Genomic DNA, 19,958 nt, shown 5'->3' with positions numbered 1-19,958 from the left:
TTTCCCTTTTTATGTATGTGTGTGTGTGTGTGTGCAGTATGTATGTGTTTATGTATGTATGTATGTATGCGTGTAGGTTTGTTTATTTGTTTACAGCAACTATGAACAATTTGAAGAAAAAAAAACAAGTAATGGAACAATTTTAACTGAATAGCAAGCATCGCAGTTTTAAAGATGTATAGGATGGAATATGAGTGTGCAATCCAAAAGCTGCAGGCTTTATTTCCAGGTATACTGTATCTTTGAGTAAGGTAGCCAACATGAATTACTTCAGTAAATATCAACTTGCACAGAGTGACCATTTAAAAAATGTATTCGGGTGACGTATACCCGCTTATTCCTGGTCAAGGTTGCAGGAGGTGTTGGAGCCTATCCCAGCATGCATTGGGTGGAAGTAAAGTTTGCCAGTCCATCGCAGGGCACACACGCCATTCCCTCACACACACCTAGTCTATCCAATTAATCTAACCTGCATGTCTTTGGACTGTGGGAGGAAACCAGTGTACCCAAGAACCTTCTTGCTGTGAGGCGACAGTGCTACCCACTGCACCACCATGCCACCAACTCACAGTATACATAATTTGTCACATTATTATTGTTAATGCATCTGTGAAGCTACATTAATCGAGTGTCCATATACCCATAATATATATTTTAGATCAGAGTACTATTTCATATTTATATTTATGTATGAAATATAGAGTATGATTATTAGATATAACTTGTATATATAAAAGTTTTGATTCCTCAGCAACCCACTCCACTGACCTGCTGAGGGGAGAGCACATTAAGTATTTTTAATATCATATTCAACATATGCTGTCTGAGTGGATCATCTGTGCTAATATTATTCATCATATTTACTCATTATTATTTATTTATTATTTTTAGTTTGCATTTTGGCTGTATTGCAATTGCATCATCCACTGGACTTTTCAATTATATTTCAGGGCCAACATTAAATTGACTTTTAGTTGCATTAAATTCCTCCCCTTAGAGGTCACTAGTAGAGATTGAGAGACGGATTGTGGGTAATGGCAGGTGCTTGGAGGCGTGTTCCTCCAGGCCAGAGCGGGGCCAGTGTTTTTTCCTTCCTCCTTTCTCCTCTTGTCCCCCCTCACCAACACATTTGTTTGCATCCCAGGTGATGCGTCAACGAACTCAACCCTTCCACCTTAAACACAGTAGGAAAAGGCCATCCATCTGAAAGCGATCCTGCCCAGTGATCTCCAATGTCAGCGGGCAGTGGGGTTTTATTCATTTCAGTCCAGGACAAATGACTAAACTACGCACAACTAACTTCCAGATAACGATTGTGGTTTACGGGTCACTGCCACTGTGACCCTCCCCCCCAATCCCCACCCCCCCCACCCTTCCACCTGCCACATGTGCTTGGCTAATAGATTCGCTTACTGCACCAACAAACCAAAGAGCGGTTAGAAGTAGTACAACAAAACGCCAAATTACTTCTTTTCTTTTCCATTCCCCTAAAGAGGCACTATTTTTGGCTCGAGCTTCTCCACAACATCAGCGTGTTTTCCAGACGGCAGCATCACAATTAATTTACTTAGCAGATGCCCTGATCCAGGGCGACTTGCAGAGATTCAATTTTTGCGTGTTATCTGTTTACACAGCTGGATATTTACTGAAGCAATTAAAGATAAGCTAAGTGCTTGAGGGTAAGGTTGCGCCGGCCCACCTGAGATTTGAACTCCTGCCGGTTGCGAGCACCAAGCCACGGCTAATGTCGATCGTGAATCACCGCGCCTTTACATACGGCGCATGGACGTCGCTGGGGCCTCTCTCAAGCGAAGCGCTAGCAGAAAAACGTGCGCTGGTTGCGGGATCGATATGACGCATGTTCTGTTTATGTGAAGCCACCATCCATCCCTGGGACCGCAGGAAATTAATGAAATCAGTTAAACCGGGCGGGCGTTTTATTTGGACCGGAGCCGCAAACGTGTTGGGCGTGGGTCGTTCGTTTGCCCTCATGGCGTTGCATGAACACACAGCCCCACCAAAGCCAGAGCCATGAAATGAGATTCATCCAACTGCATAATCTATTTTTTCCTGTGATTAGCTGACCAATGTTCTGTGAGCTTTGAGATGAGACTCCCCTCCCCCCCCCCCAACCGCCTTGTCTTAGTGGTCGCAAACATTATGGTTACATTGGCTACTTGTTTCTATGAGGGAAAAGCCAACGGGGTTTAAGCACATCCACCTGTATCTATGCTTTGGTAAACATGCAGGTATGTTTACATCTGTGTGCCTGGGCATGTGCACACGTGTTTGTGTGTGTGTATGTGTATGTTTGTGCGTCAGTATGTGCCTGAGTTTATGTGTGTACTCATACATATACGTGTTTGTACACATGTGCATGCCTGCGTGTGCATGTTTGTCTGCGTGTGCATGCACGCACGCAAGACTGTGCGTGCATTCTCAGCAATGTAGTCTTACTGAACTTCAAAGTGCCCTCACATCTTCGGTTACATTTAAAGTGTACTGTATACCTCAAGGTCTCATCACTATCTCAGAGAACACAGAAATAAAGGCAGGCATGTGACTGGTCTCCTCACAGCCTTCATATAAATGATCCCAGCACCAGGCTTTACTGAGCATAATGCAACTATCACCAGCATACAGTTTACTTTATTATTATTTCCTTCACTGATGTCATTGACTTACACAGTGAAAATGTTTCAAATGGTCTATGTAAAAATGCACTGAAGCCAGTCAGGTTATAAGAGTACACCCCAACTGTTATTGTAAAGCAATAACAGTTTGCCATTTAATTATTACGTGTAGCCTTGGAACCGCAACCACTTTGGAACACTATACAGTTCATGGCCTCTAATATGAATGAGCAAAGGACGTCTAGCAACTGAATACCAGGAAACCATTTTTACATCCACAACGGACACAGATTCAGCAGAGAGTATCCAGAGTAAAACTGTGTAAGAAAGACAGAAAAATAGCGAAAAATAGAGCAATAAACAAAATCTGTGATAAAACCTGCTTGCATCAGCTCTGTGGTCCATCTCACGGACTATAAATCGCTCGGCCGACTGTAAACGACGACGTTCGAATTGGCCACGGCCATCAGCGCGCCTCGTAACATTTTATTTTATTTTATTTTATTTTTTTGCGCATAGCGTACCCGGGACACGTGCGGACCGGCGTGGGCGCTGGCGGCCGCTCGGGGGAGGGGGAGGGGGAGGGGGAGGGGCGTAAATAAATGTAGTTTTAGAGATAAATCACCGTTTCCTTGGGACGAGGGACGGGAGGGAGTGCTGAAGCGGGATGACAGATGGGAGGGGAGAGAGGTCACACGAGCGTGCGTTTTTAGTCCCCCCGTGTTCTCCTCCGCCCGCCCCTCCGGCCCGCGTGACTGCCCTCTTCCCCCGCCAACGCCCCCACCTTTCCTTAATTGATGGGCTAACACCTCCATCTACTCATCCCCGCATCGCGCACATGCCCTCGCTCCGTCCCTCCCCGGCTCTTATTATTAATTAGCTTTCCTCCCGAAAGAGAGAGAGAGAGAGAGAGAGAGAGAGACAGATAGAGGGTAAGAGGGAGAGAGATGGAAAGAAGGATATAGAGACATGGAAAGGTGTGGCTTGAGGGAGAGGGATAGGGAGAGGCATAAAAAAGTAGAAGGTGAAAATAATGAAGAGGCAGAGGGTAAAAGAGAGAAAGGGGAATGAAAACTGAGCAGAGCAGCCCACCCCAGAGCATCTGAGAGATAGAGAGAGAGAGAGAGAGAGAGAGAGGAGTGCAAGAGAGAGAGAGAGAAACAAGGAGGGCAGACTTGCAGTGTGTGTGTGCGTGTGCGCGCGCGGGGCTGGCCAATCACAGCTCCCCTCCTGAGCTGCAGCAGGCGCGGCGGTAGCCCAGCGGACTGGGAAAGCGGACTCCTGAGGAGCGGATTGGGATCAGCGGCGTGAGCGGAGAGACGCGGGGAGACAGAGGACTATGGGAGAAAGCAGCCCGCTCAGATCAAATGCCTCACTGTCTGCCAGTGCACGCGAGACAAGGTAAAGCGCTCTTTCCTCCCTCTTCCTTTTCTTCCTCTTCTTTTCTGCCGCTGCGTGCGTTTCTCCGATCTCCGGGTTCATTCTCCCCTAGTACCCCCCCTCCCTCCCCACTCCCCCCGTACCGCGCTCCGCTAGACTTTTGCGTCTCTGTGTGGAATCGGTCTGGGTGCTCAGCGCGGTGTGCATGCTGCGACATGCTCGGGCATCCAGGGCACACGCGTACGGGGGGCAAGCACCTGCCCGGTCCATTTCAGGCATCTGTAGCCAGGGCACCGTCTTGGGCTTCGGTCTCTCAGCTTCCGCAAAGACAAGAAATGAAGAAGTAAGTAAACGAGAGTAAAATGCACGGCTCGCGCAGAGTTTATCATTCTGGCATCGGGATGCTTTTTTTTTCTTCTCCTTCTGAAAAGGCATGTGGTGTCCCCTCCACCAGCTGTCTCTGCAGCCTTGGTATGCGAATGCATCTTTGCCACATGGGGTACAGAGAGTTCTTAACATGTCAGGAAACTGTTTTGCTTCTTTTTTTCTTTTCTTTCTTTAAAACAGAATACTGCCTTTCGAATGCTGCAGACAAATGGCAATGAGTTTCGGGTTTTGTGCAGGTGCTGCACTTTCGGTCGGTCACGGTGGTTGCGGTCCGAACGCGTTACCGCACGGCACGGAAGTGTGGTCCCGCTTTAATATTTAATGTGCCGTGCGAGGGTGTTGTCTGAACGGTACGTTCGGCAGAGTCTCGTAGCCCAGCCCTCAGCGGAGCCTCCGAGGAGCAGCCCTGAGACGCGCACAGCCTGCACCTTTTCATCTTTTCATTACACCCGTCGCAAAAAAAGCCTTCATGAGCGGTTGCATGCAATAGAGGTCTGCGGAGTCCTGCCTCGGAGGTGAACGTGCTAACTCCCTAATGCAATCTGTGTGTCAGAGTGGCAAATGCATGTCATTCCCAAGCCCCTATCCCAAGACACCCACCCCACCCCACCAACCCCACCCCATCAAACAGCAAACAACCCCCCCCCCCAACCCCCCCCCCCCCCCCCCCCCCCCCCACCGCCCTCCAGCCTGGCCCTGGATATTATTGGGATATTTATTTCAATGTCATGGAACTGTTTGAGCCTTCATTTCTGGGAATATTTACCGATGCATCTTGGGAGGTGCTTTTTTTGTACAGAAGAAATGAAAAAAATAAAATAAAACAATAATGCTAGAATTATTGGCAGACCCAGCCCAGCCACTGTCTAATGTGTAAGGCGTAAATGAAAGCATCTTCCCTAGTCAGCGATAAGGTGACAGCGTGCAATCGCATGCACTTGCATCTGATTAAATAGGCGTCTGGTCTTGTGCTGAGGACATACGTACACTGGCAGGTGTTCTATTCTCACCTTTTTGTGCCGCGCTGTTTGGAGTAAGGCTCAGAATATCTCCCAAGGATCCGCAGGGTTTTCACCTGTACGCTTTGCAGCCACTTAATCAGAATCTGCAATATGGAGACTGACATCTTTATACTCGCGCCTGAAAAGCCATGGTCAGTCGTATTGTGTTTTTAAGAGGTACTATAATACAGCTGACAGCCACTGAATTTGAATCAGACGTTGCATTCAGGCTAACTTGACTTAAACAAAGACAATATGTTTGGAAGCAGACAAGAAACTCTACACGCCAGCAAACCTGGTCACAGCACATGAACAAGGTTTTGCTGCCATTGCATTGATTTTTCATTAAAACAGTTTTGTCTCGCCACACTGTCTTTTCCACACTCGGATAAAGAAATGTGTTTAGGCTTCAGCTCTGGTCCCTGCTCAGGTTGCACGTACTTGTCTCTGTCCCACTGGCAGGAGGTTGTCTTTATTCTATGCTCTGCATGTTTCCTGTACAGCAGCTTTGATTCCTGTTAGATCCAGTAAGTGGTAGAGTGCAGCATCTGGTCTTGTGTGGGTGTGGATGTGCGCGTGTACGTGTGTGTGTGCGTGCGTGCGTGTCTGTGTGTGTGTGTGTGTGTGTGTGATTGTGCATGCGTGTGTGTGTGTGTCTGTGTGTGCGTGCTTGTGTGTGCGTACCCACAGCTCATAGTTCCTGTGTAAGCTTGCATTTCCTGACAGGCTTAGATTAACAGATGTGCAAACTGCCTGTACCTTCTTATGTATGCAGGACAATCTGGCTTTGTTAATTATTATTTTTTCTACTTTTCTCCTCAACACCTTGTGGTCAGATATGGTATTGCAGTTGTTTTGTGGGAGCCACTCACTCGGCCCGTGATCTAGAGGGGGTTGCTGCTTGTCGCGATTTCTCTGACAGCTTCCTCCAGCCCCAGAAAAAAAAAGACTAAATAGATACTTTAGTTCTGCAGTCTGGTAGAAGTGATGGTTCTTCATAACGGGGAAGTCAAATTGTTTTGTCATGTGTTCCGAAGGCAGTGACATTAAGTGCAAATAAAGCTTTTAGAAATCCTGTTGTTTCGAGCAGTGAGCTGCAGGGAGGGAGGAAACGTGTTTTTCCGTACCTCCTCTCTCCCGCGTCCCCTCGATGCGTTTAAAGTCTGCAGTGCATTAACAATGTCTGCTGTTTGGTGTCTCATGCATCTGAATTCTAACAAGCCCGGGCCCCGCTGCACCTCAACCATGAAAAAGAGCGGCGCTTCTGCTACGGGTCATTCAGAGCCAGAAAACTGGAACAGTTTACTGTCATTTTTATCTCGAGTCTGGCTACTGTTCTGCTCCGTTCTATCCTTAAGCATGCCGTCAGGAACCCTGGGAGAATTACCGCTGCACTGACAGTGGATTAGATGCAGTCTCATTAACTGGAATCATTTTCACAGTCAGATGTTAAACCTATCAGTGTAAGTGACTTAATCCATCAGAATTTGAACTCTTTAGACAAGTCCTTGGGGAAAAAAGATATACATTACTGAGCATGTTTAAGACATTCACCCCACTCTATGTAGCTGAATTTTACTTTCACCCTCATTATGAGTAAGAATATAAAGCTGAATAATGTTTTGTATGGCATTGTTTGACGTACATATACATGCACATGAATTTCAATGCTCCATACAAATAAAAAAGGATTAGAGAATACAATAATGTTGCATGCAGTGCAATATGAAGTGTTTTTTTCATGTTTGTTCCTACAGTAGATCATGTTGCATAGGCATTGGATTCCATATCATTCAATTCCGGGAGTTTTGGGTCTGAAATGTTAGACATTAGAAGTATCCATTAGAACCACGTGTGCGACTTACAATAAAATGTAGGGCCCAAAAAGGCTTGGGCTCAATTGTCTATTCATCTGTGGTCTCTCATGTTAGGCTAATAGCGCAGATTCATTGGTAGCTTTTATGGTTAGCCATCACCTGAGGGATTGTGGGACACTGAACTGAGTGCAAAGGCACAATGGAGTGTTCCATTTGGAGAGGCCTGCTCGCTCCCAAGCTTGCAGAGGCTGTTAGAGTGCCCCCGAGGGTGTCTCCGGCTTGGGGTTTGAAGCCTCACAGATTGAACATCTCCGAGCAGCTAGATACACGCTCACCGTTGGAGCGACTGTGCCCCGGGTGTCTTGGACTCTCCCATAATTCATTGGGACTGCCTTGCACCAGTTCATCGCCGGGCCATTAATGACTGTATTCTTTAGGCTAAGACAAAAACCAGTTACGGGGGTAATTCACTTTGACCTTGATCCCTCACCAGCCTGCCCCACTTTGCCTGGCTCAAATACTTCTCTGCATTCTCATATAGATAAATTGAATTATGACCTTGCTAGTACTTCCTGAAAGTAGGTTTCAGTTAAGATTATGTCCTTAGAGAAGACACATATGCATACTTATGCACACAATAGGCATCCATTCACACACACACATGCACACACATACTGTACATACACACCCTTTTTCCAAAAACTGCATTATAACTCCAGTATACTGTACATTTTTAATGTATAAGAGCTCACTTAAAGCTGTCCTTCGCCCAGCCACCAAATCTGAACTGATTAATCAGAAAATGCATTAGCAACCTGAGAGAGTTGAGTGTCCAGGGAGAATATAGCTCTCTGCATACAGCCCACAACTCAAGTACATCATCCAGTCAATGATTAATTTATAATTTTATGTTCCACACATTATAGAAATGCTGTGCTTAAAGAAATTGTTTAGTACTCTTAAAACATTCATTTTTTCCCTTTCTTCTGTTTCTTATTGTTTCTCAGAGCTATTTTCATCTGTAAAAATGTATTAAAAACAGTTATCTTCTTGACTGCGAGTGATAATGATTGGACCCATTGCGACCATTTAGCAAATTGATGTAGATATTGTGACCTTGTAGCAACTGCCTTTGCGTAGCAGTTCCAATCTTTAAGTAATTCTAGCCCTCAGTGGCCACATTATTATGTATACCTGCTCATTATCACAAATAGCCTGCTCCTCCAAATAGTGAATCATGTGGCTGCAATCAATATATGAAGCATGTAGATGTGGCGAAGAGGTTTAGTTGTTGTTCGACCAAACATCAGAATGGACAAGACATATCAACGTGAATTTGGCCGTGGTATGGTGCTGGTGCCAGATGTGGTGGTCCCAGCATCTCAGAAACAGATACCCTCCAGGGATTTTCACACAGTACAGCCTCTAGAGTTTACAGAGAAAGGTGTGATGAACTAAAAGCATTCACTAAGCAGCAGTTCTGTGGGCCAAAACACCTTGTTAGTGACATAAGTTAGTCAGAGGAGAATGGGCAAACTCATTCAAGCTAACAGCAAGGCCACAAATGCTCAAATAACAGCTGTTTACAACAGTGATGTGCCGAAGGGCATTTCTGAATGCACAATACACCAAACCTTGATGCGGATAGGCTACAGCAGCAGAATACCATGCCTGGTTCCACTCCTGTTAGCTAAGCGCCAGAAGATGAGGCCGCAGTGGGCACATGATCGCCAAAACTGGGCGAGTGAAAATTGGGAAAAACATTGCCTGGTCTGACGAATCTGGATTTTTGCTGCAACATGTACATGGTAGGGTCAGAATTAGGTGTAAACATCATGACCCCATGGAACCCTCCAGGCTCGAGACGGAAATAGTGTGGGTACTGTTTTCTTGGTATGCATTAGGCCCCTTAATACCAACTGAGCATCATTTGAACGTCACAGCATAGCTAAGCATTGTTGCTGACCATGTGCATTTCTTTATGGCCACAGTCGACCCTTTTTCAAATATGCTTCCTGCAGGATAATGAACCATGTCACAAAGCATGCATAATCTCAAAATGGTTCCATGAACATGCCAGTGATTTCAGGTTACTCTAATGGTATGTGTCGAAAGTGTGCTTTTCTTCATATATATATATATATATATATATATATATATATACATACAGAGAGAGAGAGCAAATCACAAATCCAATTCTTGGCTCATGTCATATGGTATTTATTTTATTCATTTATGTATTGAAGTCCAACGCTGGTGTGCTGAAGCCCATGTCAGACAGAAGCCAGACGGAGAGAGCACAGAAGACCATCTGACTGTCTGGCATGAGCGTTGGCCGTGACCGAGAGGAGGCTGGTCCTCCCATTTTTTGATTTTCCGCACAGATATGGGACACGACAGACTGCGAGCCCTGTCTGTGTGGGTCACGGTTCACAATCTGGTGGGGGGGGGGGATTTATCTTCATTGTCCTCCCACCCCAGCCCACCCACCCATTTCCTTTTTTGACACTAGGTGAGAAATCACTGCTCCCTCAGAAAGCACCACGCAGTTTTGTGAGGTCTGGTGCATTTCTGACCAAGTTTAGCTCCCTCAGTCCTTTAGTCTGGACAGTGAAGTCCCAGAGGAATGCTGTATATGTGCATAGCACATTTTAGCATTTCCTTGTGGTATCTGCGGATGCCTTTATCCAGAATGGTATGCATTTTATATCTATGGGGTATATGGGATATTTACTGAAGTAGCTCAGGGGAAGCTCTTTGCGCTAGGGTACAAGAGCTTATGCTCACATGGATGTCAACCCTAAAACATTTTTTATTTTATTTTATTTATTATCATTACTCTAAAAGAAGTAAGAATCATCACGTTTACAGCAGTTTACCAATTCATAGAAAATATTCTACTACTATTAATTAAATAAGTATTTTTCCTCTGGTACAAATTTCTCATAATCAAACTCAAGCTTTCTCCATGCCTGTTGGGCTCTAAATAGGGTCTAAACATTCACCACAGTGCTGGGAATGCAAGCACACTCTCAGGCTCCAAGATCTAAGTGGTGGTTCTGTACATCAGCCAATCGGCACACAGAGAGAGGAACCCCTGAAGGCCAGTGAGTCACAGATTGCACATCCCTGCTGATTCACTAAATAGAGCCAGGAACGCGAATGGAGGAACATAATCAAGAGCCACTGTCCAGTCAAGCGCTCTGGAGTTTTTTCTGGATTTTTAAAAATGTTTTATTCCACATCGGCATGTGAAGAAAATAGTGCGTAAGAATAGTGGGCAGGAGTTTGGTCCCTATTTTGATAAATAACAGCTAGCAACATTGGTTCACGGTTCATTTCATCTCTTTTCAGATCCGTTTTTGAGGCTGTCATTTATAACGAGATCAAAGAGTGGGGCGCTGGTGGTGTTGTGCCCAGAGTGTTCACCCCGGATTAGGTGAGGTGAAGCAGGAAGGATTGAATTAGCCTAATGAAAAGGGAAATGGTTACAGATGGTTAGATTGAGAGGGCCGAATGGGGTGATTTGACAGGGTGGGTGGGAAACCCCCCAAACTCGCAAGTCAAGGTCTACGCTTAAGCTCTTCTTCCGAAAGGTGTCGCCTCCTACAGAAAAACATCACCAAACTGCATTGTTGGTTTTAAGTTTCCTCCTGAAAAAAAGAAAAGAAAATACTATTTTTCATATTTAATCAGTAAAGATAGAACTGGCCTGGTGTCATATCAAAGTTCAGATAGGCAGTTTATTCCATCCCTAAAATAATGGATCTTGTCAGGAAAATAACGTGAATGAGCTGTAGCCATGGTGATCTCCTATGAGCAATACAGAATCAGGGAAAATTGTGTTTTTAATTCAAAACTGACGCCCTTTAAACCTCAATCCATTACGTATCAATCAAATTGCATACAGTATAGGCTACTGCTTACAGTGAACCATTAGATTGAAAAAGCAGAGGCTGAAAGCTTAGATTTGCTGAATTAAAAGATAATTTTCTGGATCGTAATTGTATCTTATACACGAGTGTTCTGTCCTGTTCAACTTAGAAATGTAAAGAGATTTGCAGAATAAATAGCATGCCATTTCAAAGAAAACACCTTTGACTTAAGAGATTAATTATCATGTAATATTATAGTGCCCACATGAGGGTGAAGTATGACAAAGTCTACAAAACTAACTGAATTCAGAGAAGTGGTACATTTTAAAGGTCATTTGAACCACAGTGTCCTCGCAGATTAATCATTTTTAATTCCATCAATATCCCCAAATAATATATAAATTGTGACACAGAGAAGGGCACCCCACTGCCTGTGCAATACAACCAAGACAAAGGAACAGAATCCCCACTGTGGTGGATTTCTTACAAGTAATTGTCAAAACCAAATACATTAACTTGAGTCTAAACTGAACAAATTAACACTTTCAAATGCCGAGGCTATCAATGGCTGTGTTTAAACAGACACACGCACACACACACACAATGTGTTTTCATCTCAGACCATTTTCTCTATCCCTGGGGCAAGTACATTCTCCAACGTCCAAAGAGGAAATTATTGTTATCTTGTTATTTTAAATATTTAGCTATGTAATGCATGCGCTTAGAAATTAAGGAACATATTACAAAAGGTTTTATTGATTACACGATTATCCTGGGGATGTTAGGTTAATGATATAGCCAATGGTATCAATTAAACATGTTTTAATGCATAGTCATACAGGCTATGACCTAGCAGCATAAGGGAGCAAAGCTTTTAAACTATTGTAGGTTTAATATTAGCTCCTTCACTATCACGTATTGTTAAAATAACAACTGCTACTGCATATAGCGTAATGCTCCCTTTTCTAACACAAGGAAGTGTTCATACTGTATCCAAGACTAGACACATTTGTTCATGTTTGATGGTAGGCACATTGACAATCATCTAGTTAAATCCCAGAATTTTCATGAAACGTGCATCCGCACACCTTCCAAACATTTGCTACCATATGAATGTTTAAGGAAAGGAAATTTGTTTGTCAGAGGGACAGTTATGTATGAAGTAATTTACAAATCATAATTATAACAAAACCATTACATACAGTGCAGTCTGTAAGTATTCAGACAGTGACATATTTTTGTTGTTTTCGCTCTGTAGTCAAGCACGTTGGATTAGAAATTAAACAATGAATACAATGTAAAAATGCCAACTGTCAGCTTTAATTTATACATTTCACATACACAGTATATTGGGCAAAACCCGTAGGAATTGCAGCCCATTTATAAAGTGGGAATATTTAGTACTTATTTTGCAAATCCTTTGCATTTGGTCACTGCCTGAAATCTGTGGCCCATAGACAACACCAGATGCTGGGTATGTTCCCTGGTGATGCTTTGCCAGACCTGTACTATAGCCATCTTCAGCTCCTAGTTGTTTCAGCAGCTTTATACCTTCAGCAAATGGAACACATGTTCAGCTGGATTCCGCTCAGGTGATTGACTTGGCCATTCAAGAGCATTCCACTTTTTGGTCCTGAAAACCCCTCATGGTTGCTTGAGCAGTATGTTTGGGATCATTGTCGCACTGCACTGTCCAATGAGTTGTGAGGCATTTGGTTGGATCTGAACAGATAAGATGCTTCTAAAATTTTCAGAATTAATCCTGCTGTTGCTATCAGTAGTCATGTTACCAATGAAGCCAACTGAGCCAGTTCCATTGGCAGCTGCACATGTCCAAGCCATAACACTACCTCCACCATGTTTCACAGATGAGGGGATTGATTTGGATCATGAGCAGTGTGTAGCTTTCTCCACACTTCCATCACATTGGTATAGGTTAACGCTAGTCTCATTTGTTCCAAAACTCTAGTTAAAAAAATAAAAAATAATAATTATATGTATATATATATATCGCCATGAACCTCTGAGGTTATGCTGCTGCTGTCTTTATACTAATCTTTGACACATCTATGCCTACATCCTGGAGAGTGTTCTTGTTTTCTTGTTTGACAGTTGTAACATTCTTCTTCACAATTGAGTATTATTTGGTCCTCCCCTACAGTGGGCTTCCATGGTCTATCAGGTTGTTTGCTATTGTTGAACTCACATGCTCGCAACATTAGGATACAACTCGCATGCTTGTATCCTAACAATGCATCAAAAACTTGATTTTGACACAGCCAATGTTCTAGCTATCGCTCTGATTTATTCTGATTTTTCGGCCTTGTTTTGGCCTGCTTTTCTGCCACTCCCACTTCTTCGGTCCTCTTGCTGTGACAAGAGTAAAATATTTCATATCCAAATCCCATTCCTAGAATTGACTATTGATCTTGCGTTAGCTACCTTGTGCATGAACTAATGGTGCAGAAACACACTACTGGCCAAGAAACATCTGAACAGGCAATTGTCCAATTACTTTCGATGTGCCAAAATAGGCCACCTATGTATTAAAAGGGCTATAAATCCTACAAGGTTCACCTGATATCATTGTTAATGCCCTAAAATTAAAGCTGACAGTCTGAACTGTATCCTCATATTCACAGTTTTATTTATAATCCAGTGTGTTGGAGTGCTGAGCCAAAACAACAAAAATTGTACCATGACGCAAATACTTACAGACTATGCTGTATAAATTGCAATTAACAAAATACGGGTACAAGTCTATGTACACACACCAAATGACAATGACATGCAACTGCTATAGAGCAATATAAATATTCTCTAAAGTGAGGGGGCACAATTCTGAATTCTGCCCCCTTTAATTCAAAGTTAATTGGGAAAAATAAATGTGAAGACTCTGTAATTAATCCTTCAAATGGAATCCCTGAAGATGTGTCATTACTTTCCCCGTATGGAAAATGAGTTGAGGCAGAACATCCACCCCAATGTGAAACAATGACTATTTTACTCCTACCACTTCCATGCAATAATCTCAATATAGGGGGAGAAGCTATTCAACAAAATAAAATTTCACTCTGTCATCCACCCAATAAGAAGTGACGCTGAGACCCCAGTGTTAATAGGTTCTGTCCTGACCTCAGGGTTACATACAAATAAGGATTCTACGTATTTGTCCTCGAGGTTCACTTCAGTTTCCAGTTTGGTACGATCCCATGAAAATATAATTTATGTCACCAACTCTGTAAGGAATAATATTGCAACTTTTGTCATCTGCAATGCCCTACCTTGTCTCAAAATAAGGTGGTGTTTACTCCTGGTCCTGGTCTTGATCTCTGCATAGATCTTCACAGGTAACTATGACTATAATGAATCACAGCTGGGACCCATCATGACCCACACTATCATGACACAGGTGAAACACCATCACAAGGGGCAGAACTCACTTCTTATCATCCTAATGTATAGAGCCCACCCTGGTGATACACAGCAAGCAGAACACTCTGGGTGCATCGGCTAATGAGAAAAGATAGCACTTATTAAGCCAGCAATAAAGTGGGGGATATTTAGCCTGATTAAGACAGCCTGAGTTGGAAATTGGGCAGGGCACCAGGGAGCATGCCTACCACTGGTGATGACAGCCACAGGATCTTTAATGACCACAGTAAGTCAAAACATCGGTTAAACGGTCTCTCTGAAAGACAGATGTTTCAATAGCCCACTGACAACTGGAGCAGCAGTCCCCATCCAATCAATGTCTCTAATCAAGTAATTAAGGCTGTTGCTAGGACAGAGACCGGTGACTTATGGACCATAAGTAGGCACCATTACTAGAATAAGAATAATAGAGTGAACCTCAAAAAAACCCAATACAGAAGAGCACTCTTCTTATTATTATCCTCCTCTCTGTGACTTGAGTTAAAGGTCAACGGGGAAAAAAAGAAAAAAACATCCATAACCAATGCACCCATAACCCTGACTGCTTCAAGTTCGACGCTTCTTTCCTCTATTTGAATTCCTATTGCTGCCATGCTCCAGTATATTCAATAGGAAGACAGAAAAATAAATGTCAGCAGACAGATTTCAATTTTGCCAAACATTAAATATGTATCATTTAAAAAATTGTTTATTCTTATCGAATAGTCATGGCAAGTAGGCTCAGGCAGATTAATTAATTGATTTATTTATCTATATAATTTCCCTTCAGGCGTGCAGACTTTAAGAGATGGGTGGATTGAAATAGCTGTCCCCAAAATACAGAAAATCTCTCACAAAGTCACATGAGCGGAGCAGCTCTCTGAAGACTGAAATTGTGCTGGGTTGTTACGCTTGAATCCGTATTACAAAAAAAAAAAAGAGTTTGGATATAATACAGATTTTTTTTTTTAGGCCTTCGCACCTCTGCTCTGCAAAGTTTTTTTTTTTTTTTTTTCTCGTCCCGTTATCAGGTTTTGCACCTTTGCTCTTTTCTCCCCTGCTGCAGACGGGGTGACAGATATGTCTCGTACTGCCATGGGTATTTGTGAATAGTTTTCAGATGAGACCTTCTTGAAAAGGGGATTTTGTGTTTAAAGCCTCTTCAGAAGTCTCCTAAGATGCTTTTATTATTAGGCACTGATTCACAGTGAAATTTTTACTTTAGTCAACAGCACACACTTCTTATCCTCAAATTTTTTGTTTACCTCAGGAAAATGCAAAATATGAAAGTATGGATTTGTGTATGGCTGCTGAATGTATGTATTTATGTCTGCAGAGTATTTTTCAATTCCAGTGGATGTCAGAGGGTATAGGTGTGAAGCATCTGAATATCAAAGTGTTCACTGGTGAAATATATTATCCAGGGCTGTTTTGGATGATGTTGTCATGTCCCCTCCCTAAGTGTAACTGTAAGGCCTATAAAACTTATTGGTACTCTTGGCTTAGTACGTCCATTTTTAAAATCAGCTTTGAAATGTGTGTATCAAGAATACCGTATTCCCATCAAAAAATACATACTGAAATAAAAACATTTTCATAAACAAGCCAGTTTGTTCAGCAACAGTTGTTTCATCAACAATGTCATACTTACTACACAGTGTGAAATAACCTCAAGAACTGCATATCAAACACACACACACACACACACACACACATTTATTTACAGTAAAGGAGACAGACATGACATCCTACTTTCAGTCCCATTATCAAAAACACAACAGCTTGCTTCATATTTGAACCATAAAAAAATGAGAAAATTGAGCTTCAAAATGGCCTCTGCCTCTTGAAATGTCTTCTCTCCCACTATGGCTGCTTTTATCCTGATCACCTGGGCAAAGACTGCTGTGGAATCCGTCCTGTAATTTGACCCTTTGTACAGTAGTAACCGTATGTCAACAATAAAATTGTAGAACATATCTAGAGGATTATTCTCTCTTTTCTCCATCTATGAGAGTACCCAATATTGTTGTATAAAAAAAAAAAGGCTCACATTTTATTCAGTGGATGGACTGAGTAGGGGCCTTTGAAACGATCAGAAATTCTGTGGGCTGTCAGCATAATGTGGTGACGTGTTTCTTTTTTCTTTTTTTTTCTTTTGTTCCATAGGACTAGGAAGATGGACACGTGTGACAGACTGTGGTAAAAACTATCAAGAAACATCATTTGCCTTTTTTCTTTCACCTGCTGTCACTCACTCCGTAATGTAAACGCAGCTTGGCTTACCTGTTAGCCAGCGAAACCATGGACCTTGGCAGAACTCTTCGGACCCGCCCGATCAGGATCTAGCGCCTTTCAGCGCAACCCCCCCCCCTCCCCCCCCCGTGGGACCCTCGCGCTCAAACGCCCAGGGGTGCGCTACCATGAGGATTACGGCCTCCTCCTGCCTCTGTCCGCTGCTCTTCTGCCTCTGCGTGGTCCGGGGAGAGCACGGCACGTCCCACCACAGCCCCAGCAAGCTGAGCAGGAACCAAACCAAGCTCCCGGATGGGGAGAAGGAGGTGCATCATCGGCCCAAACGTGGCTGGATCTGGAATCAGTTCTTCGTTTTAGAGGAGCACTTTGGTTCGGACCCCCAGTACGTTGGAAAGGTAAGGTCAACTTTTTTTCTTTTTTTTTTGCCTTTGGTGATGGAGCCAGTACTACACTACATGCCGTGATACATGTTGTACACGTGTACTAAGGGCAAAAGCACAGCCTTAGGTGGAACAGCAAATAAAACAATTGTGTGTGTGTGCTTGTGTATGTGTATGTACTGTATGTGTGTGTGTGTGTGTGTGTGTGTGTGTGCATTTGGTTCAGTAAGAAAACTAGAATTGCAGAGCAGTCATTATAGTCAGCTTGTACTGTCGCCATATTGGGTCTGGATGTTTGTGATTGCACAGTTGCTGTACATAAATTTTCAAACCGCTTGGGGGATGAAATCCACGTTATGTTTGCATGAAGTATTATCCCTTTGTGCTTTCTATCAATGGATTGCTAAAGGTAGCTTTCATGCTAAATATAGAATGACTGGAATAGCTCTGCTCATTAAATTGGACAGCAGAATGAACTGTATTTAAATGAGTGCAAATCCCCTGTTTTCCACCATTTTAGATTCACATTAATGCAGCAGCCAAAGACAATAGCTACCTTGGTTCTGAGATTGTTGCATGGTTGCCAGTTCGTGTAAGCCAGTTTAGGACACTGTTTTTATTAATTTATTTACTTATCTTATTGTCTTAGCACGGTTGCTGTTTTATCTAAATACCCATATAAAATCCACAAATATTTCCATTCAGGGATGGGAAAGTTGTCGTAATAGCAATAACTAAGTCATGAGGATTTTTCCTGGAATTTCCTCTGTTGCTGGAGTAACATGATCTCTCCAAGCCAATGGCTTCAATCAAATAATTCAAACGTGAGACAGAAAAGAGCCCAGGAGAGCCTCCACAAGTCCCCAACAGCCCCCCACTCCCAACCCAGCCCCCACCCTGGGGGTATTCAGTAAGCATGCTTCCTTATGAGACTGCGGAGGGTCTTCAGGTAATTTGTAAGACAGATGGAAAACGATATTCTACGCTGTCAAACAAATCAGAGGGGAATGTCGGCGAGAATTTGTCACCGAGTCGTAATTTTTTGATGTTTTTTTTTTTTTTTTTGTATAAGAAGCCGTGTCTTTCTCCTGATTTCTTCCATGCTGAGCTGCGGAACTGAAACAGCATGACGCCACAACAACCCAAAGGTTTTTTCTTTCTTTTTTTTTTAAACCACAAAATCAGTTTAAAAATGTCAGGTAGATAGCAATCCGTGTCTTCCTCTGAACATTCAGCAAAATAAAAGTCTCGCCCCTCAAGATGGGGCAGGATATGTTTGTTCATGCTTGTGCTCAGAAGAATATATGACGTTTCCCGCCTTTGTTGGTGGAGGTAATTTAATTTTTAATGGAAAAAAGGAATTACAGCTATATATCTGTTTTTGGGATAGTAGCATTACTTCTGCATTACAATGATGGACTGTGCGACTGTGGCACAGTTGGGGCCTCTGTCAGATTCATTGCTCTGTATGGATAAGATACAAATCACATTAATGATGAGGCACAAATGTACAAGAATTGTAGCATCGTCTGCAGTTGTGGTATCATTTTTCAGTCAAATGGCAGTCTGGCACAGTACTGGTGAAATCTGTTCATTTAAAAAAGAAAGAAAAACTAATAGCCAGATTCAGAATATTGCTGATTGCTCCACTGATATGTTCTGCTCATTAATATGATTTTATTTTATTTTTTTCTGGAATAATCGTACAACTTGTCAAAGGTAACCAATCAATGCAATGATTCATATTCTGAAACATAACAAATAAAAAAATCTACAGTTATTGACATACTTGCTTTGATGCAATAAGCATTGAGGCAGGCTAATAGAAAATATGCTAAAACTATGAAAGGTACAGAGGATTGCAGTTCTCTCATTTGAGGTGGTCTCTTTTTTTCTATGAGAATAATTGGTCGGCTGGTTTTGTTTGTACACTAAAGAATAGGGCATGCTTTAATTTGAACACTATACCGGGCCATCAATCAGGCAGTGCCCACTAGCAGCCTGCCAACGGCACAGCAGTCGGTCCTCCGGTGTTTTGTGAATCAGCCCCACAGCGGTGCACTCGCAGACAGTTAATGTGAGGCATTGGAGATGAGGATCAGCTGTTAAAGAGAATGTGAAGTAGCCGGTGAACGGCCCTGTCACTGGCCGACCGCTACGGCGGTAAAAACACGCCGAGGAACCCACGGCTGGCTAGAACAGCGGTCCAATGGGCACATTCCTTATTAGTACACTACCATCAGGAGCAGGACATGTTTTATCCTGTCAGAATGGGAGGTGGGCTGATAAACCAAGATACAACGGCATCATCACGTGGAAACGCAGACAAGAAACTGAAAAGAGAAGGCCATGTAGCTTACGTTAGATCAGGCTAAAGTATGCAGATTAATGGTAGAATCAGGCTAATCTGTTCATCCAAACTGATCATAATATCATATTCCTCATTGTTTAGATTGCATCCAGGACTGCGTCAGACCTGGGTTTCAGCGTCCCAGCGGTTTCTGTACAGTATGTACTAAAGGTCTTGGCAAGCAATTCTGCGCATTCATATGTATTTACACACTTTACAATCTGTGTGAAATTAGGCTTTTGCCAGTTCTAATCCGCTTCTTATATAAATCCTGAACCTGCAAGGACCTCATAGTGAACACAGGCATTTAATGCTGGAATTTGGGTTCCATTTTCTCTGCTTGTTCTCTGCATTCCCTGCTACAGAATTTGACATTTCAAAGATTGTAGAGCTCTACTCAAGCTACAGTATGTTACTTGCAGGCAGATATCATCTGCATATAAAATAGAGGGCAACACCTCCATTGGA

At 42.9% G+C, this 19,958-nt stretch overlaps 1 protein-coding gene across 1 annotated transcript in view; it reads left to right on the top strand.

The window, feature by feature from the left end:
- Nucleotides 1-3,613: 3,613 nt before the first annotated feature.
- LOC118233001 (cadherin-18-like) overlaps nucleotides 3,614-19,958 on the top strand; it is a 71,827-nt gene continuing 55,482 nt past the window's right edge. The window contains exons 1-2 of the mRNA XM_035428291.1: nucleotides 3,614-4,034; nucleotides 16,674-17,155. Coding sequence (XP_035284182.1) covers nucleotides 16,928-17,155 — 228 coding nt within the window. The 5' untranslated portion in view covers nucleotides 3,614-4,034; nucleotides 16,674-16,927. The remainder of the gene's footprint in view (nucleotides 4,035-16,673; nucleotides 17,156-19,958) is intronic.

Source organism: Anguilla anguilla, chromosome 8 (assembly GCF_013347855.1).
Source record: "Anguilla anguilla isolate fAngAng1 chromosome 8, fAngAng1.pri, whole genome shotgun sequence".
Taxonomy (NCBI): domain Eukaryota; kingdom Metazoa; phylum Chordata; class Actinopteri; order Anguilliformes; family Anguillidae; genus Anguilla; species Anguilla anguilla.
Note: the sequence above shows the minus strand (reverse complement) of the source record. Positions and strands in the feature narration are given on the sequence as shown.